Below are 20314 nucleotides of genomic sequence, written 5' to 3'. Positions count from 1 at the left end.
TCGATCCCAGGACGCTGGGATCGAGTCCCACATCGGGCTCCTTGCTCATCAGGAAGCCTGCTTCTCCCTCTGCCTCTGCCTGCCATTCTGTCTGCCTGTGCTTGCTCTCTCTCCCTCTCTCTCTCTGACAAATAAATAAATAAAATCTTTAAAAAAAATAAAAAATAAAAAATAAATAAAAAAGATTTTATTGATTTATTTGACAGACAGAGATCACAAGCAGGCAGAGAGGCAGCCAGAGAGAGAGAGAGAGAGGAAGGGAAGCAGGGTCCCCACCTAGCAGAAAGCCTGACACGGGGCTTGATCCCACGACCCCGGGATCACGACCTGAGCCGAAGGCAGAGGCTTTAACCCACTGAGCCACCCAGGCGCCCCTAAACGAATGAAATCTTAAAAAACAAACAAACAAACCCATACAAAAATGAACAACCAGATAACAAAACCAAAATCCCATGAGCACCATTTACAGCAAAATGAGGGGATGAAATATTCTCTTAACTCCCAAAATACAAGCAGGTAGAGACAAACTACCTCCAGTCATAAGATCTATATATCATTAACGTGTATATGAGAGAAAGTAGAGGGAAGCAACGAGGCACCTCAGAGACCCAACAAAGGATAACCCCGAAGTAGCCAACAGGGAGTCATGGGAAGGTACAATGGGCCAAACTGAACAGCAGTTCAAGTTGGGAGGGTTGCATCCCCTCCAACAGTGCTTGAGGGCAAGGTCTGGCAGCGGGCTCTGAGGAACCTGGAGCACTGAAGGCCCACTGAACTCTCACAACTAACCAGCCAGGGCTCTCTTCGAGGGCAAAGCCCTACCCTGAGGGGAGACTATTGGGAGTAGAAACAAAACTGATCAGGATAGAGACAGGAGAGCCAGAGTACAGGGGAAGCTTAGAAAAAAGGAGGGGCACAACGCACAAATAGGAGCATAACAAGGAAATATCAGAAAGCAAGCTGCCAAACATTTTTTTTAACAATATAAAAATCATAAAAGATGGAATTCTTTCTTGGGAAGTTAGAAAACCTGTTCTGAACTACACCAACTTCTGTTTTTCTTTTTCTTTTTTTTTAAAGATTTTTATTTATTTATTTGACAGACAGAGATCACAAATAGGCAGAGAGGCAGGCAGAGGGAGAGGGGGAAGCAGGCTCCCCGCTGAGCAGAGAGCCTGATGCGGGGCTCCATCCCAGGACTCTGGGATCATGACCCAAGCTGAAGGCAGAGGCTTTAACCCACTGAGCCACCCAGGCACCCCACAAAAACTGTAACTATTTCAAAATAAGCTAAAAGACATTAAGAAAATGAGACATGAAAAGCAACCTAAATCACAATTAGAAAACTCAGAAATAAGATGACAGAATTCTAAGAGTTAGAAATAAATGAAGAAATCATATTAGAAATAAAAGCCAAATGAGAAGGAATCCAAAAGTGAATAAACACAAAATGTAAGGCATGAAGAAATAGACAAAGGGGGGGAAATTATTAAAAATCAAAGAGAAATTGGGGCACCTGGGTGGCTCAGTGGGTTAGGCTTCTGCCTTTGGCTCAGGTCATGATCTCAGGGTCCTGGGATCGAGCCCCTCATCAGGCTCTCTGCTCAGCAGGGAGCCTGCTTCCCCCTGTCTCTCTGCCTACCTCTCTGCCTACTTGTGATCTCTGCCTGTCAAATAAATAAATAAATCTTTGAAAAAAAAAATCAAAGAGAAATGAAAGAAACTAAAAGAATTTGAGAAAAAGTGACAATATTGGAGCTAGGCAAATAAGATCCAACATACAGATAATAGAAATTTCTGAAGAAAACCAAGTCAAGGGAACAGAAAAAAATACTAAAATGTATACTGCAGCAATATGTCTACCTAAAAAAACCAATACCAAGACACACTCTAGAGTAGGATTACTAGACTTACAAGTAAAAGAAATCTTTTGGGCTTCTAGGGAAACACAGCAAGTGACTTAAAACCATCAGACATTTCAATAACCATAAGAAAATAAAACAACATATTTAACATAGACAGAAAGAAAATATGAGCCAAGCATTTTCTATCCAGCAGGGGTGACTTTCAAGTATGAAGGGTAAATATAAGCTCACCCAATGCAAAAACTCAGAAAACATTGTCCCATGAACTGCTCCTGTTAAATCTTCTAAAGAACGAGCTCTGGACAACAAAAACAACTAGAGATGTCAACAGATGTCTATGTAAAAGGATGCAGTTACTTGCAGAACAAAGAGTAAATGTGTGTCAAGTGACATTGCTGAAAATGGCATAGCAGAGAACTCCAAAAATCTATCCTTCCACCAAAGCAAACTTAAGCTGGAAAAAACTTTCAGAATCAACCTTTTAAAAAATAATTAATTAATTAGTTAATTAATTATCTAAAAAACATTTAATTAATTTATTTATTTGACAGAGATCACAAGTAGGCAGAGAGGCAGGCAGAGAGAGAGGAAGGGAAGCAGGCTCCCTGCTGAGCAGGGAGCCCGATGTGGGGCTTGATCCCAGGACCCTGGGATCATGACCTGAGCCGAAGGCAGAGGCTTTAACCCACTGAGCCACCCAGGCACCCCCAAGTCAATATATTTTAAAAGACTGTTATCATACAATCTTCTCCAACCACAATTGGAATGAAATTACAAATAACAAGGAAATTTGGAGAATTAACAAATACATGAATATTAAACCATATACTCTTAAACAATCAATGGGTCAAGGAAGAAATTAAGGAGAAATTAGAAAATACTCTGAGACAAATGAAAATGAAAACACAATATACCAAAATTATGGCATGCCGCAAAAGCAATGCTCAGAGGGAAATTTATGGCTGTAAATGCCTACATTAAAAAAGAAGATTGAGGTGCCTGGATGGCTCAGTTTGTCAAGTGTCTAGCTTTGGCTCAGGTCATGATCCCAGGGTGCTGGGATGGAGCCCCAAGTCAAGCTCCCTGGTCAGCAAGGAGTCTGCTTCTCTCTCTGCCCCTTCCCCTGCTTGTGCTCTCGCTCTTTCTCTCCCCCCAAAATAAATTAGAAAAAAAAAAAAAAATCTTAGGAGTGCTTGTGTGGCTCAGTTGGTTAAGTGTCCAACTCTAGGATTTGGCTCAGGTTGTAATCTCAGGGTCATGGGATAGGGCCCCACAGTGAGCTCTGCAATCAGCATAGTCTACTTGGGATTCTCTCTCCCTCTGCCCACCACCTCCCCCACCACACAAACCTCTCTCAAAATAAAAATAACAAATCTTTAAAAAAATCTCAAATCAATAAAGTCTCACTGAAGGAACTAGAAAAACAAAAGCAACTAAACCAAAAGCTGGCAGGAAGAAGAAAATAAAGATTACAATGGAGATAAAGTCTTTTTTTCCCTCCCCAGAAATGGAAAAGATGATTCTAAAATTCATATGGGGGACACCTGGGTGGCTCAGTTGGTTAAGCAGCTGCCTTCGGCTCAGGTCATGATCCCAGCATCCTGGGATCGAGTCCCACATTGGGCTCCTTGCTCGTCGGGGAGCCCGCTTCTCCCTCTGCCTCCATCTGCCAGTGCTCTCTCTCCCTCTCTCTCTCTCTGACAAATAAATAAATTAAAAAAAAAAAAAACTTAAAAAAAAAAAAAATGAAATTCATATGGAATTGTAAGGGACCCCAAAGAGTCAAACAAATATTGATAAAGAAGAACAAAGTTGTTGGAAATGTACTTCCTCATTTCAGAACTTACCACAAACTACAATAATTTAAAAAAATGTACTCCTGGCATAAAGATAGACCTACATCAGTGGAATATAATTGAGAATACAAAATTAAACCCATACATCTATGGTCAATTGCTTTTCAACCAGTGTGCCAAGATTATCCAATGGGGAAAGAATAGTCTGTTCAATAAATGGTGCTTGAACTATATATCCACATGCAAAATAATGATGTTGGACCCCTGCTTCAAGGATACACAAAAATTATCTCAAAAGAGATCAAAGACCTAATTGAAAGAGCTAAAACAATAAAACTTTTTAAGTAGGCTCCACACCCAGTGTGGAGCCCAACACAGGGCCTGAACTCATGACCCTGAGATCAAGAGTTGGACGCACTTAAATAACTTAGCCACCCAAGCACCCCTAAAATAATAAAACTTTTAAAAGTCTTAAAAGAAAAAGAAATCTTCATGATCATGGATTTGGCAATGATTTGTTAGCTATGACACTGAAGATACAAACAGATAACTCAGACTTCATCAAAATTAAAAACCTCTGTACATCAAAGGATACCATCAAAAAAGTGAAAAGATGGGGTGCCTAGGTGGCTCAGTGGGTGGAGCCTCTGCCTTTGGCTCAGGTCATGGTCTCAGGGTCCTGGGATCGAGCCTTGCATCGAGCTCTCTGCTCAGCAGGGAGCCTGCTTCCCCCTCTTTCTCTGTCTGCCTCTCTGCCTACTTGTGATGTCTCTCTCTCTGTCAAATAAATAAATAAAATCTTTAAAAAAAAAAAAGTGAAAAGATAACAGAGAATGAGAGAAAATATCTGCAAAGCACATATCTAATGAGGGTCTGGTATCCAGAATATATAAAGAATCTTACAATTCAACAGCAAAAATACAAACAACCTAAGTAAAAAACAGGCAAAAAATTTGAAAATCTATTTCTCCAAGGATATACAAATTAGCAACTGGTACACGAACAGATGCTCAACAACATCATTAACAATTAGGGAAATGCAAGTCAAAACCACAACATAGTACCTCTTCACAAACACTAAGATCGCTATAATTTAAAACCAAAAAACAAAAAACTAATATTGGTAAGGATGCAGAGAAACTGGAATCCTCATACATCACTGTTGGGAATGTAAAATGGTGAGGAGCCCCTGGCTGGCTCAATTGGAAGTTTGCAACTTTTGATCTCAAGGTTGTGAGTTCAAGCCGCAGGTGAAATTGCTTTTAAAAAAAAAAAAAAAAAGAAGGAGGAGGAATCTAAAATTGGTGCAGCCACGGAAAAGTTTAATGGTTCCTCAAAAGGCTACAAGGAATTACCATTATGACCCAGCAGTTCTGCTCATGGGTATAGACCCAAAAGAACTGAAAGCCGATAATCAAAGCTTGTACATGAATGTCCAGAGCAGCACTATTCATAATAGCCAAGAGGTAGATACAACACAAATGTCCATCAAGTGATGAACAGATGAACAAAATGTGGTATATCCACACGATGGAATATTATTCAACCTTAAAAAGGAATGAAGCACTGAAACATGTTATAACATGGATAAACCTTGAAAACATACTAAGCGAAAGAAGCCAGACACAAAGTCCACATATTCTATTATTCCATTTGTACGAAATATTCAGAACAAGCAAATCCATAGCGATAGAAAGCAGATTAGGGCTGGGAGAGTGGGAAGGGGAGTAATTGCTTAACAGGTACAGTGTTTCCTTTTGGGGTGATGAAAATGTTCCAGAACTAGATAGTAGGGATGGTTGTACAACATTATGAATGTACTAAATGCCACTGAATTGTACATTTTAACATGATTTAGGGGCACCTGGGTGGCTCAGTCAGTTAAGTGTCTGACTCTTGATTTGGGCTCAGGTCATGATCTCAGGGTGGTGAGATCAAGCCCTGAGTCAGGCTCTGCACTGAGCTTGAAGTCTGCTTAAGATTCTCTCTTTCCGGGGCACCTGGGTGGCTCAGTGGGTTGAAGCCTCTGCCTTCAGCTCGGGTCATGGTCTCAGGGTCCTGGGATTGAGCCCTGCATCGGGCTCTCTGCTTGGTAGGGAGCCTGCTTCCTCCTCTCTCTCTGCCTGCCTCTCTGCTTACTTGTGGTCTCTGTCTGTCAAATAAATAAAATCTTAAAAAAAAAAAAAAATTCTCTCTTTCCCTCTCCCTCTGCCCCTTTTCCTCAACCTGTGCATGCATGGATGCGTGTACACGCTTTCCTCTCTCTCAAAAAAAAAATTAAATGGTTTAAATGGCGAATTTTATGCTATGTGTACTTCACCATAATACATATGTACACTTATACCCCCTAAAAAAATGGGGTCATAAGGGAGAGAATATGGTATATAATGGCTACATGATCAGATCACATAGATGTAGTATATTTTTAAAAACCGGGGGAGAGTGGAGAGAACATATGCAAAAAAATTGTTTTAACTCTTTTCAAAATTGAGTAATTGCCATTCTTAAACTGTTGTACCTATAATGTGGGGATAAGTAAATGATTAACGGGGATATTCTAATTCCATCATCCCCCATGTCTTTAGCATTCCGGAAGCATCAATCCACTACCTATGAGCACCCCCGGCACTCAAGACTGTGAATTTGAAATACCAAGTCAAACTGAAAACAAAACACAGGGCTTCTTTAAGAAATGGTTGATTCTAGGTCTGGGATAAGAAATGTACAAGATGAGGCTGGAACATCTTGTCATCTCAAATAGCAAGGTAGCTCCCAAAGAAAGACTGTTGGGGTCATGTCCAAAGGACTCAGGAGCCAACTAGAAGAGGCTCCCACTGGTCAAAGATGGGACAATTTGAGCTTCAATAATGTTAATAATTGTAATGATTAAAATATATTCCAATATATTTACATATGTGAATATATAATGATATTAAATAAAAACAACGAGTTACCTTTAGAGAACAGGGAACCAATTCATTATCTTGAAAACTGGTAAATAAAGGGAAAGAATCAAGCATTTATCCTGCCTTTCCTATATGAAGTGTACCACTGGGTGACCAAATGGTAGATGAGGGGAAGTGTTTCTTCATATAAGTAGTCCAACTAATAAAAAGAAATGATAGAATTAGAATATCACCATATCGCAACCCCCAAGGAGTAAATGGATCTAGGCATTGAGCAATCAACAGCTGCTAACAATAATCAATAAATTGTACATTTCCTTCATGTGGATTTCTAGATCTGGGTTATTTTAAACAAATATGAAGGATAGAGAGGCAGGACATTAGGAGTTGCAGAAGAAGAGAAAGAATGAGGTAGAGACAATTTTTAAATCTGTCCTGGCTATTCTTTCCAGAACTGATGAAAAGATGCACCCACAGATATTTCTGTTGAGGAAATAGATATATACAAATAACAGGCAGATGCAAGGAAATGAACTGAAAGAACATAATAAATAACAAAGGTGAGGGTTTGTGGGGTGGGGAGGTGATCAAGATAGACTTTAGCTTTGTAATATTTCACCTTTTTTTCCAAGGAAAATATTTTATATATAAAATTTTAAAGTTCTTTAAAAAACATTCTTGTTAAGTGAGAAAAGTGCTGTCGGCAGAAACGTCAGATCCGTGAAGGCAAACGGGATTCAAGTAGTCGCAGGCAAAGGGCTGAATGATGCTTATTCAAAAGGATCAAGTTATTGCTCCCCCTTCTGACTTGGGCCACTGAAAACATAACTTCTCCAAGGACAAACGCTCCAACAGCAGTAAGAAATTTTCAGGGGCAGAGGGAGGTAGAATACAATTATTTCCCCATCAGTTGTCTTATTTGCAGGGAAAACTTAGAACAGCTTTAGAGAATGAAAACACCCCAAAGACTCACTCCCAGAAAACTTCAGCACTTGAAAAAGCACTAAGCTACACAAATGGCCCTCCACAGTGCGCTCCCCGAGGTCCACAGGCTCCTGCTGCCCTTCTCCTGCACAGCTGCCTGCCTCTGCCCCTCGCCTCCTGCAGGTCTCTGCTTGAATGTCACATCCTCAGATAGGCCTTCCCCGATCAGTCTCCTCTCTAGAATAGCACCCTTGGTCCCTTTTCCTTAACACTGTTTTCTTTTGTCTTTGGAGAGGTAGTGCCGCTTGGCTATTACCGATGACATGCGTGAGTTTACTTTCCTGCCCAAATGTGAGCTCCAGCAGGGCAGGACCGTTGTCAGTTTCCTTCCCAGCTGTGTCCCCAGCACCTTGAACAGCATCTGGTATCAATCTGGGGCCATGGCTATCTTGTGAAGGAAGGCCTGAATGGGTTCCCCGAACTGCAGAAGCTTTCCCCAGCTAAGCCCCGGATGGGAGCTGAGCAGGGGCAGAGGTCCGAAAAGAGGGGCTCACCTCCACGTTCCAGACGTAGGAGCTGTGGAAGAGCTCTGACCACATCTTTCCTACTTTGTTGATGTCTTTGACATCCCAGATGTAGATGCTGTGGTCCTTATACACGCAAGACAGCCACTGATGGATGGGGTCGAAGGTCAGTGCCACTGTATCTGGGTAGACTGCTTCTGCCTTCCTGCGGAAGAGGAAGCTAACAAGACCACATGGGTCGTCAGTCACCATCAATGTCAGTGTGAGTAGTGACAGCTGCCGCTGGTGACACTCTGAACTGCCTCTTCCCTGGCACTGTCCTCTCTTATGTTAATTGGGGTGGTTCATCTCCATTCCAGCTCTACGTCTCTCTCCTCCCTCCCTGCTTCCTTTGCTTTTGCTTCTAGTACAGAGGTTGTAAACTGGAAGCTTCTGCCTGGCCCCTGAGAACATCTGAATTTTCACCTCCGCTCATTTAGCCCACCCTCTCTCACTCACCTCTCTCTGAGCAGGGAAGGATAATGGGCATGTACCTTAGTTCTCTCTCATTAGCCCTGCCAACACATGACCAAATATCCCTATGCTGGGGGACTGGGGAGCTGTCCCCTGGCCTGGGGCCTTCCTGCAAAGGCTACAGTTTACTGAGCTCTTACTATGGGCCGATCTGAGAGCTTTAGCTATACTGAGTTCCCAGTCTCCAGGAAAGGTCAGTACTAAAGTTCACAGATGAGGAAATGAAAGCACACACAGCAAAGGTGGCAGAACTGGACGGCCTGGCCACTGTGACACAACACTGTGGGTCACTTGGAAAAGGTACCCAGGAGGTAGTGTCCGGCAGCCTACAAAGAGGCAGCCCCAGGCACCCAGCACCCCCTGGTTAGGTAGCCGCTCCCCCCAACAGCCTTACACCAAAGATACACCACAGCTCAGCCCTTCCACCCGCTCTCAATATGGCAGCCAGAGGATCTAATGCTTACGGCTGACCATACAACTAACTCCAACGCCTGAAATCTCCAGGGGCCACCCAATGACCTCAGAAGAGACTATAAGCTCCCCACGCCAGCCTCCGTCAATGTTCAGACCTGTCTCCTAACATCCTCCCTTGGCACACTAGGCTCCGGCCATACAGCCCGTGGCTGTTCCTGCCACATGCCACACCCAGGGCCTTTTGCCCTTCAGTCTTTACACTTCTCTCAGGACCCACCTCCCCACATAGCTGGCTCCTCCTCACCAGAGACTTCCTCTGGCTCCCAGTCCACACAGCCCCACCCCCAGGCACTTTCCTTCCTGGTTTATGTCACCGAAGCACTTAGGACTCTCTGAAATGACCTTGTTTGTATAATTGTTTAGCATCAAGCTCCCTCACCAGACCACAGACTTCATGGGGGCAGAGATTTTGCTGCCTTGTTCTGGCTCTATCCTTCCAGCCCAGGGCTGGCCAGGTGGGTACATGAAGCTGGAAGCCCCACCCCCACCCTCTGCAGGGCAGTACCTGGGCTCCAGGCCCTGAGCCACGTCCACCCCCAGGTAATGTGGTTTGGGCAGGTTCGTGACATATTGCAGGTTGTGGGCCTGGAAGATGCGGACGATCCCATCCGTGCAGCCGCAGAAGATGAGCTCCTGGCTGACACAGAGGCAGGAGGATAAGGAGACCTGTGGAGGCAAAGGGGACCCAAGTGGACGTGGTGCTCCACGTAGCCCAGTGCAGAGACATAGGGACTAACAGAGCAGACGTCAGCCTCCAGAGAAGCCTGAGAGTTCCCTGGGCCTAAGAAGTCCATTTCAGCAAATTTTAAACTTTTGGAATCAGGATATAGCTGTCACTACTGAAGGAAATGTGCCAGCAGGGAGAGGCATAAACGGTGACAGAACGGTCATCGGTGTCTACAGAGGAAGTCAGCTGTGCGTGGGGGATCATCTGTGCAGCAGGCTGGGACTTTGGAGAGGGAGCCTGTGGCTCCAGGGTGGGATCGGACGCTTACAGTTTATTCTCTATTGTTTAAAAACAATTTCAGAGAGCTTAGACTTCAGAGCAACACAGAAAAATGAGACCGTTTACAGGAAAGACTCTCAGGCGATCTATCCTACCAGGATACACAGATGGAAGGGGCAGCAAGGGCCAGACCCCTAGATGCAGATTGGAGGAGCTTTTCCAGATCGAGAGGGACTTAATTTATAAGTCATTAAGTATGACAACTGCTGTTGAGCAGTTGAGCATAAGACAACTGCTCAGGGGCTAACTGTCAAAAGCTTTGGACTTGCTTAAGCAGCTAAAGTTCTAGAAAGAGGATTCAAATGAGGGGGAAAAAAATGATGTTTAACCGACTAGGAAAAACAGATGAAACTCTGAATTCTTCTAGAATTCTAGAAGCCTGACACTGTGCCTTTAGCCCTAAAGGTGAGCTCTGGAGGGGATCCACAAGAGCAGGGGTAGGAAAAGGAGGGAAAATCATGATGTTCCTGCCATCCAGTCTCAGAACAAGAAAACGGTTTGGATTCAAACCCTCAGATCCTGAAGAAAAGTGGTCTGCAATTTATAGCTATATCATCCTTTAATGTAAAATGTTACGTATTTTTAATACAGCCCTTTTTTGACTAAAAAATGAAGTCAGTAACACCTTAGGTTAGAAAAAAAAAAAAAAAGATGTAGTTCTCCCACCAGCCAAGAGTGCTCATCAAACAGTGATGGGAGAGCAATTGTAACGAAGCCCATCACAGGGTACCAGGCACCATGCTGCGTACCTTCTATATATTACATCATGGGACTCCCTGATCAAGGTGGGCAGCAGGATTTCCATTTTACAGATGAGGAAACTGAGGCTCGGAGAGGGAGAGTCACTCACTCAGAGTCTCACGAGCAGAACCTCTGAGGAGTCAAACCCAGACCTAGTGGGATCAACTACGAGGCAGGGATATTACTGAGTGTCCCTGGAGACACGTGTCCTGGGAAGAATGTTTTCCCCACTGACGGCAAGGAAGGAGGGAGGGTGGGGTACCTTCAGGTTGATCCACTTCTCCAGCACCCTCTTCTCGTTGAACTGGCAAAGGAGGCCCGAGTAGGACACACAGAAGGTACTCCCTGCCATCCGGCCCCGGCCACAAGCCACGCCACAGAAGATGTTGTTGTGCAGCTCACCCAGGATCCCTGAGCGCCCCACGAGGGGCACAGTGCCTGTCACCTGGAGGCACAGCAGGACAGAGGAAGACACTGTCCACATGGCCTAGATCCCAGCAAGGTCGCAATGGGACTCTCCTGACCAGAGACTATGACACATACCTAAACAAAAGACTCTAAGACATTCCTCCAAATGGAGAAGGGAAGAGAAAAACAGAACACACACTTCCAGGCAGAGACTCTGGGAGGCAGCAGTCCAGGAAAGAGGTCTGGCCCCAGGGTCAGTGCTGGGGGTCGGGGGTAGTGGGGTGAGAGGGTGGGGGGTGGTGGATTTCCCAGCAGGGCCTGACAGCACCTAAAGAGCAGGCCCGGAAGGAGAAGTTGAACCAGAGGCCAGACAACTTTTGAGGTTATCGCCTTCAAATCTCAAGTAGAAACAGGAGTCCACACCGCCCCTAATGGTTACTTCCCAGGCCTGGCTAAGGGAGCAGGGGCAGAAACCTACCTTTGCTTCTGTGGAGACTTCCAAGAACCAGAACCTCACATGCCGGTTCCCTACAGTGACAAAATAGCTGCTGTCCTCCGAGAAGGAGAGGGCGATGACCCTGCATGATACCTTGTTGGAAGCCACCACAATGTCCTTCTGGAAAAATCAATGCAGACAAGTTCATGCCAGCACCCGTCCATTGGACCATTTGTGCCTTTGCCCTCAGCCCTTCATCTCCTTACCCTCTCCTGCTCCAAGTCAGTTTTCTTTGGGCCCTCCAGTGACAGAGGAGACTTGAGGCTTGGAAAGGTTTCCATGTGTAAGCTCCAGAGCTCTCCCCAAGAGTCCAAGCTCTACAGCTCACACATGGCTGAGCCTTCACAGCATGAAATCATCTCGAAAGTCCTATGTGGAAGGTGCTTCTCCCCACCTCTGCCAGGCTCAGAGAGGTGGTGTTATGTGCTTAAGGTCACACAGCAGGTAATGAACAGAGCCAGGATTTGGTACCCACGTCTGCTACCTCTAAGTCCTCCCCTAGCTGTTCCAAAGTCCAGCCTTCCAGCACATAACAGCTCACCGAATTTTCACAACTCAATGAGATAGATGCCAGCATATCCATCTTACAGGTGAGGAAAGAGACTTACAGAGAAGTCAAGTCACTTGCTCAAGGTCATAGCTGGTTGATATGAAAATAATTACGTAATTCCACTAGTTGAGAGCTTGTCATATGCCTTATAGTAAGTGTCTAGAACAGGGATCAGCATTCAGTATGTGCTCAATAAATATTTTCTGGATAAATGAACACTTCACCAAATTATCTCATTTAGTTTGCTCAGTGCCTAAGCCTCAGGGTGCTCTGGCAGCCCACACACCCACCAGTTGTCTCACCTTCCAGTCCCAGACGTTGAGTACCATGTCGTGCTGGTAGCCCATGGACACAATGTGCTTCATATTGGGGGAGAAGGCCACACAGGCCACGCCGTACTTGTGGCCCAGCATCTCTGCCACCTGACTCTTCTCATCCACGTCCCAGATGCGCACAGCAGGCCTGTGCCCGTTCTGGGGAAGGCGGGGCCATGACTGCTGATAGGTTCTGCACCAGGCGGGGGCTAGAAGGGCTATTAGGGCTGAAACTGGCATTGCCCCAGGATGTATCCAAAAGCTGCCTCCCCCATCTGCCATGGTGCTTTCTGGCCTGGGTATAAGCTATTCTAGGGATGTCCCAGGCCTCCTGAAGGGTAGAAGGAATGGCCCCAAGATCCCTCCCCAACCACTCAATCACCATCACAACTCACCTCCCCCGTCACTATGTACTTCCCATCAGGGGAGAAGGCCAGAGCACTCAGAGACTTCCTGGGGGTAAGGAAAGGGGCTGGTCACTGGTTCCAAGGCGGGCAGGCAGTCAGACCCCTGTCTGGCTGTGCTCACAGAACTCTGCCCACTCTCTGCTTCCAAGCCTTAAGAGGAGAAGCAAGTGCCAGCTGCTCCCATGGAGCCAGTGCTGCCTGTGTGCCCAGAAGAGCACACCATGCGTCCCTTGCATTCTCTGCTGCCAGAAGGGGGTCAGTGGTCCAGGGCAATGCGGGTAAAAGCAAAGGCCCCAAACCCAGACAGGACGGTCACTGGACAGGGACCTTCCTTTCCTCTCCCTCAGGAGTGGTGGGGCTCCCTAAGAGCCCACCCACCGTAACCCTGAGAAACTCAGGTGCAGGAAATGGTACCAATCCAGCCTAACTCTGGGGGTGGGGCTGAAGGGAGGATCCTGGCAGTACACAAGACAGTCTGCAGCATGTGGCTCACTGTTAATCATGCAAGGTGTTCTGGAAAACCCATAAGCGATCAGCATGTTTCTCTCTGGCCTGCACAAGGACTGAACGACCAGACTAGTTTACACACTTTTTGGGTAGCAAGTTTCATGGTTCCCAGACCACACTGTTTTCTTTTCCCCTCCCTCTTCTATCTGTGTTCCTTAATAGTCTGGTAAGTGTCCCCCACACGTGAGTTACTTGGTGTGTAAATAATAAGTGAATGCTGAGTTTTGATGACCTCACAGAACGCTTATCATCATCATCGCTTCAACTCTGGAGGCTTCTCATCGCTCCCACAGCGGCAGACGAGGCAAGCTGCCCATCCGATGGCCACCTGCCCCTCCTTCCTCACCGATAGAATCCGAGTTTGAATTAGGAAGGCAGCGTCCCCAGCATGAGTGCATCTCCTCACCTCTCTTGCAGCTACACAGACACAGCTACACAATTTCTTCCGGCCAACCACAGGTACACTGAAATGCTCTGTGCCATTTCCTGAAAAGCTTCTCCAAGGGAACTCTTTGCCCTCATCCCCACTCATTCCCCTTCTGAATCAAGGACACAACAGCCAGAACTCCATCTTGGACCATGAGGCAACCTCAAGAACAGGAGCCTCACAGAAGGCACGACAGAACAGACAGGCAGGCAGACGGGGGTTCCTGATGCTTGTAGACACACCAGCCGCCTGGGTGCCCGCCTCCAGACTTCATTCGTGCAAGAACGGTGTGCCCTTGCATTTGAAGCCATGCTTTCTATGGGGTTCTGTTGTCTGCAGCCACCCCTGACCTGTCGCCCACCTTGAACTCGTGCCCTGCTCTCTGCAAATGCTATATGGGCATCATGGCCCTCATTCCTCAAGCACACTCTGGGAAGTCAGGACTCTCAGCCAGTTTGGAGATGAGGAGACCTCTACATGGGGGAGTCCTCCCGATGTTACCTAATCCGACTGGGCAGAGCCCTGGCCGCGCATCGGAATTCCCTGCGGAGCCTTTGAAAAACATCAAAGCCACACTAGGACTCGTGAATGAAAGTTTGGTGAGGAACAGGGTAATATCTGCTGTTTCAGAGATGCTCCCCATGAGATACTCACTAATCACCAGAGGGAAAGAGGCTTCACAGGGGGAAAGTCTGGCAGATACCACCTTCACCAAGGGCCCAAGTGAACACTACCAGTCATAGAAGACATCACCATCTAGCTTTCTTCGGATATAGAACCTCAGTCTATGAGGAAACATCAGACAAGCCCGAAGGCTGGGGCCTTCTACAAAATACCTGGCCTGTAATCCTCAAGCGTCAAGGTCATCAAAGTCAAGAACAGATGAAGAAACTGCTTCAGACTAAAAAAGCCTGAAGAGACAACTAAATGCAACGTTTGATACTGGACAGAATCCTTTTGCTATAAAGAACATTCTTGGGAAAAAAACAAAACAACATTCTGGGGATAAATGGTAAAACCTGAAAGAGGCTTAAATGGTAGTGATGTACCAATTTCAATTTCCTGCCTTTGCTGATTGTACTGTGGTTTTGAAGGATAATGCTGCCCCCGGCTCAGAAACACCCTCTGAAAGAGTCAGCAGTACAAGGACATCATGTTGGCAGCTTACTCTCGAATGGTTCCGAAAAAAAAAAAAAAAAATTACCATGTATATAGACCAAGAATGGTAAAGCAAATGTGGTAAAAGGTTAACATTTGGGAAAATGGGGGAAAGGTATACAGGCATTCTTTCTACTATTCTTTTTTTTTAAAGATTTTATTTATTTATTTGACAGAGAGAGATCACAAGTAGATGGAGAAGCAGGCAGAGAGAGAGAGAGGGAAGCAGGATCTCTGCCGAGCAGAGAACCCGGTGCGGGACTCGATCCCAGGACCCTGAGATCATGACCTGAGCCGAAGGCAGCGGCTTAACCCACTGAGCCACCCAGGCGCCCTTTTCTACTATTCTTTAAAGACTAAAATTATTTCAATATAAAAAGTTAAAAAATTACCAATACCCAGATGTGGCTTCTGTCTCCGCCTCATCTCCCCCACACTCACTCCTTCATTCCAGGCACAGGACCACCCAGCTGCTCCTTAAAACACCCCAAGATTCTTAACCATGGCCAGGCCTTTGTGCTTGCTGCTCCCTCTACCTGGAACACTTTCACGGGATCACCCCGTTATTTCTCTCAGGTCTCAGCCTCCGGGAGGCCCAACCTGGGCCTGCTGGTATGGCTCCCCTCTCCCCCATGGTTCTTCATCTGTACACCTGCCCTAACACATCCTTGTTCTTTCCTCCACAGCAATGGTCAGGGTTGGCTAGTAATTTGCCCACTGGTGTAGTGTCTCCCCTGCTGAGCTGTCAGCTCTGCAAGAGCTGAGACTCTCACTGTCCTCAGCACCTGGAACGCTACCTCGCACAAAGCAGCAGAATGTAGCTGAACCGATGGGTGAGCAAATGAGTTAGTCGCCCACCCACGAGCTTCCGAGCAATGTGGGGAAGTGGGTAGATGCCAGGACCCCAGACCCACCCCCACCCAATGCCCAGGGCCCAGCCTACCTGGCAGTGTTAAAAATGTGTTGCTGCTTGTTCTCCTTGGGATTCAAAATCACCACCACACAGCTGGGGAGAAAGAGCGAAATGTGCCTTAACTAAAGGAAGTGCTAGGGGCCAGGGATGCTTCCAATCCCAGCGGAAGAGCCCACACATAAATAAGGCTCCCTCTGAATAGAAGAGTCTCTCATCCCCCTCCATGTATCTATGCTGAGAATGCCACGGCGCTGCACGTTATTAAATGATATATTTGGAAACAGAAACCAACACTTCCTCTGTGGTAACTATTCTGTCAGACCCTGGGCTGATAAAGACCTATGTGCTCAATCTCTTTAAATCCTCACAACTCCCAGGGGAAGTTGGACATCTTAGTCCCCTTTCAGAGATGAGGAAACTTGAGGCCCAAAGAGGGAAAATCCTTTGTCCCGGGCCACCCAGCAGGTCAGGGACAGAGTGGGGATATGAATCCACACACTGTCAGATTCAAGAGCCCACCCCTGGACTGCATCCCAAAGACTGAATAACAGGTACAGTTCCTCAGGAATGACTACAGGTCTGGCCTGCCCTATAGGCATGGAGGGGTCCCTTCAGTACCTAGAACAGGGCCAGGCTAGATCAGTATTTGTGGAATGAACAGTTAGGAGGATATCTTTCAGTCCTCTCTACTACCCAAGAGGAGGATGTCACTAGTTCTGTTTTGCGGATGAAAAAGGAGGTGCTCACAGAAAAGCACGTGGTGGAGCTGGGACACAAATCTAGGCTGCTGACCCCACAGCTTGGGTCTTTCCCAGAATTGCTGCCACCTCCCACCTGCAGTCACAATAAGGCTTTCATCGTGCTCACCACATGCCAGGTACTGCTCTAGACACCAATGGGCCCATGGGATCCTCTCCACAGCCCTCAGGGGTGGGCAGCTTATCTGCAGTCTACAGATGGCAAAGCCAAAGCCCACCCATTCACTCACCCTGCTAGGTAGGCCACGTGGCCGGTGCTGGGATCACAGGTTAGGCCACTGCTGTTCTGGGCTGTGATGCCAAGTACCTTCTCAAGTGACACCTGTGGGAAAAAAGTCCAAGTCAGGACGACCTGTCCCAGAAGGTCCTTCATGGCACCAGTGCCTCAGTCACCCATTTAGTCCCTGTGACCTCCAACACTAACTGAGCTTCTACAGTCATGCTACCAACAGCTAACATTTGTTCTTCTCAACATGTCTCTGAAGGACACAGAATGGTGAGGAAGACAGACAAAATCCCCGTCCTCCTGGAACTCACATTCTTGTGGTGATGGGATGGAGGACATAAAAAACAAAACAAATATGTAAAATAGATGTAGGTGATGATAGGAGCAAAGAGAAAAATAAAGCAGGGAAGGAGAGAAGGCCTCACTGAAAAGATGACCTCTGAGTAAGTTTCTAAGAATTTTATATGGATGAAAGATTTGAAACCCCACAACAACCCAAGGAAGAAGGCACAAGTTCCACAGATGAGGTCGCTGAGTCTCAAAATCCCACACCTGTGGAGTGGCAAGGTTGGGCTAAAACCCAGCTAGTCTCTGGCTCCAAAGTCAGTATCCCGGGCCCTGCAGGAGAGACAGCAGGGAACAAGAATGGATTAACAACTGAGCCACCCAGGTACCCAGTTTGCCTGGTTGGGCTACAAACCCAGCTAGTCTCTGGAATGAGATGCCATTGGGCATCTGGGTGGCTCAGTCAGTTAAGCATCTACCTTCCGCTCAGGTCATGATCCCAGGGTCCTGGCATGGAGCCCTGCATCGGGCTTCCCGCAGAGCTCTGCAGGAAGCCTGCTTCTCCCACTCCACTCCCCCTGCTTGTGTTCCCTCTCTCGCTGTGTCTCTCTCTGTCAAATAAGTAAAATCTTAAAAAAAAAAAAAAATGAGAGGCAAACAGAGGATAATAAGAGCTCAGGCTTCTTGAGCAATTACCAGGAGCCAGGAACTGTTTAAAAACCTACAGTTGAACTGACTTATAACCCTGTGATGTGGCCATCATCATCATCACTGTCTCCCTCTTACAGATGAGGATATAAAGAGGCTCAGAGAGGTCACCCATCCAGGAAGGAGCAGCACTAGGACTCTAACCCAAGCAATCTGGCAATGGCACTCACAACATTTTTATATCTGTCGATCAGCATTACTGGATATTAATAAAATATAATAGTCATTTAAAATTTTTAAATTTATTTTTATTTCATTTATTTATTTATTTGACAGAGGTAGAGAGAGAAAGAGCACAAGCAGGTGGAGCAGCAGGCCGAGGGAGACGGAGAAGCAGTTTCCCCAGTGAGGAAGGAGCCCAACGAAGGGCTCGATCCCAGGACTGTGGGATCATGACCTGAGCCAAAGGCAGCCGCTTAACCAACTGAGCTACCCAGGTGCCCCTACAATGGTCAGTTTTAAAGAAGATTTTATGTATTTATTTGACAGAGAAAGAGAGAGGGATCATAAGTAGGCAGAGTGGCAGGCAGAGGGAGAGGGAGAAGCAGGCTCCACTTTGAGCAGACAGGGCTCGATCCCAGGACCCCACAGCCCCCCGCTCATGCTTGCTCTCTCTTTCTCAAAATAAATAAATAAATAAAATCTTAAGAAAAGAAATAAGAACATAATTAAGGTTTAAGCCCAGGCAGTCTGGGTACAGAAGCTGCTTCACCCCATTGCTTACCGCTTCTCTGAAACTGCTATTGCTATTCCTCTATTTTATACACAGTTTAGAGCTCACGAGGCACTTTCAGGAACATACAAGATACAGGATGCTAGGTAAAAGAGTAAAGTAGGTGTCTGTCTTAGGCTGGGGTTCAAGAAGGCCTTTCGGGGTAGAGATATTCAGGCTGAGACTTGAGGGATGAGGAGCCAGCCAGGTGGACTGCTGCAAAAAACCAAGAGGACTTGGCAAATGCTTAGGAAGTGGAAAAGAGCTTTTAGCCTCAAGGAAAACAGAAAGCAGGCTAGGGTGACTGAATGTTGATAAAAGGGAGGACAGTGGAGGTAGGGCCAGAGAGATGGGCAGGGGCACTGGCCTTGCAGCCAGTATCGGGTGATATAATCATAGTGCAGCAGAAATCCTTGTGGCAGGAACAAGATCCACCAGCATCTACCATGTTTCCATCCTCTACCTGGACTCTGCCAAGCAGGTCATAGTCACAAGTTCATTTCTGCTCCCTGCAACTCCATGGTATGGTTACTGTTGCTTCTATTTTATAAAAACAGACTTTGTAGGTCAGAAAGTTGGAGAAGTTTTTTAAATCGCTGCTGTGCTAATGGCATTCCTTCTACCTACTTTAAAATCTTCTTTGTTTCTCTAAGGAGTTAGGGAACTGTTCTGTACGCCACCCCCCGCCCACCCCCGCCACACCGCAACAGGGAGCCGCTGGTGAGATTTTGCAATTACTCACATGGGTCTCCATAATTTGGGGTGGCAATGTGTAATAAAAATTCCACACTGGAAAAGGAAAAGGAAAGAGAAGGCAGGTGGGGAGAGAAGGTGGAGTCAGCTGAGCGACAGACGAGGTAGGTAGGTATCTGGACTAAACATGGTAGGGACACTAAAGATCCAGCGAAGGGCGAGGTCAACAAAAATGGAAGGGCCCAGAGAGACATCTAAAGGTGACTGAAGGGATACGCAGGAAGGAGGGAGTAGATGGTGATTAGAATTAAAATACACTCCTGGGGAAGGGAGAAACCTGCTAGGAAGGGTGGCAGCACCGGGGAGAGTAGGAGACGGGAGAGTAGGAGGAGACGGGAGAGTGGGAGGAGCCCAGGATGACGGGGTGGGACCTAGGAGACAAAGCCCGCAGGAGAGGAGCCGGAGGGGACGAGCTGAGGGCTGATAGGGCGGGGCCAACGATCTAAGGGCGGGATCAGGGGAGGCCCCTGGACCCTGGAACTGGGGTGGACAGGACAAACAGCTCCTCACCCGACTCTGCACCGTGTCCTCCGGCGCCGCCGAGAGTCGTGTCCGCCGCCGGAGACAGAGCGGCGGAGCTGGGGGTGGAGAGCACTGGCCCCTCCTCGTCGGAACTCCGACCGCCACGGATGGCAGCTTCTCGACTGCATCGTTCCGCGCGTAGCCTCCGGGCCCCAAGGCCGCCATCGTCTTACCGGAGCCGGGCGACCGTTACGCTCTTCAACCCCTCAACCGCTGCCGCAGCCTCCACGACCCACTCGAAGAGCAAACGGCCGCGGGAAAGCCGGCGCCGCCGCCCATTGGACGCGGCAGGCCCGGGTCTGGCCAATGTCAGGGCGGCCGGGCGGCGGTTTTGACCAATGAGGGCTTAGAGGTGGAGCAAAGTATATGGCAGGGTGGAGCCGTAGCTAGTTTACAGGATGCCTGATCAAGAGAAGTGGCG

At 47.1% G+C, this 20314-nt stretch overlaps 1 protein-coding gene across 7 annotated transcripts in view; it reads right to left on the bottom strand.

Annotated features, from left to right (window-relative positions):
* Positions 1 to 20058, bottom strand: part of LOC111161449 (WD repeat domain 62) — a 42323-nt gene extending 22265 nt beyond the window's left edge. For 2 of the 7 annotated variants that reach the window (XM_022525105.1, XM_022525104.1), the window contains exons 1-9: positions 19882 to 20058; positions 16918 to 17009; positions 15960 to 16022; positions 12913 to 12970; positions 12506 to 12676; positions 11636 to 11773; positions 11012 to 11194; positions 9508 to 9668; positions 8046 to 8235 (exon numbers count right to left, since the gene is read on the bottom strand). In XM_022525105.1, coding sequence (XP_022380813.1) covers positions 8046 to 8235; positions 9508 to 9668; positions 11012 to 11194; positions 11636 to 11773; positions 12506 to 12676; positions 12913 to 12970; positions 15960 to 16022; positions 16918 to 17009; positions 19882 to 20058 — 1233 coding nt within the window. Of the gene's footprint in view, positions 1 to 8045; positions 8236 to 9507; positions 9669 to 11011; positions 11195 to 11635; positions 11774 to 12505; positions 12797 to 12912; positions 12971 to 15959; positions 16023 to 16917; positions 17010 to 19881 lie in introns of those variants that run through there. The other 5 variants (XM_022525106.1, XM_022525108.1, XM_022525109.1 and 2 more) reach the window with 4 other exon arrangements.
* Between the last annotated feature and the right edge of the window lie 256 nt (positions 20059 to 20314).

The sequence above is a fragment of the Enhydra lutris genome, unplaced genomic scaffold (assembly GCF_002288905.1).
Source record: "Enhydra lutris kenyoni isolate GAN:26980312 unplaced genomic scaffold, ASM228890v2 scaffoldscaffold85, whole genome shotgun sequence".
Classification (NCBI taxonomy): Eukaryota; Metazoa; Chordata; class Mammalia; order Carnivora; family Mustelidae; genus Enhydra; species Enhydra lutris.
This window is presented reverse-complemented; position numbering and strand designations above follow the sequence as displayed.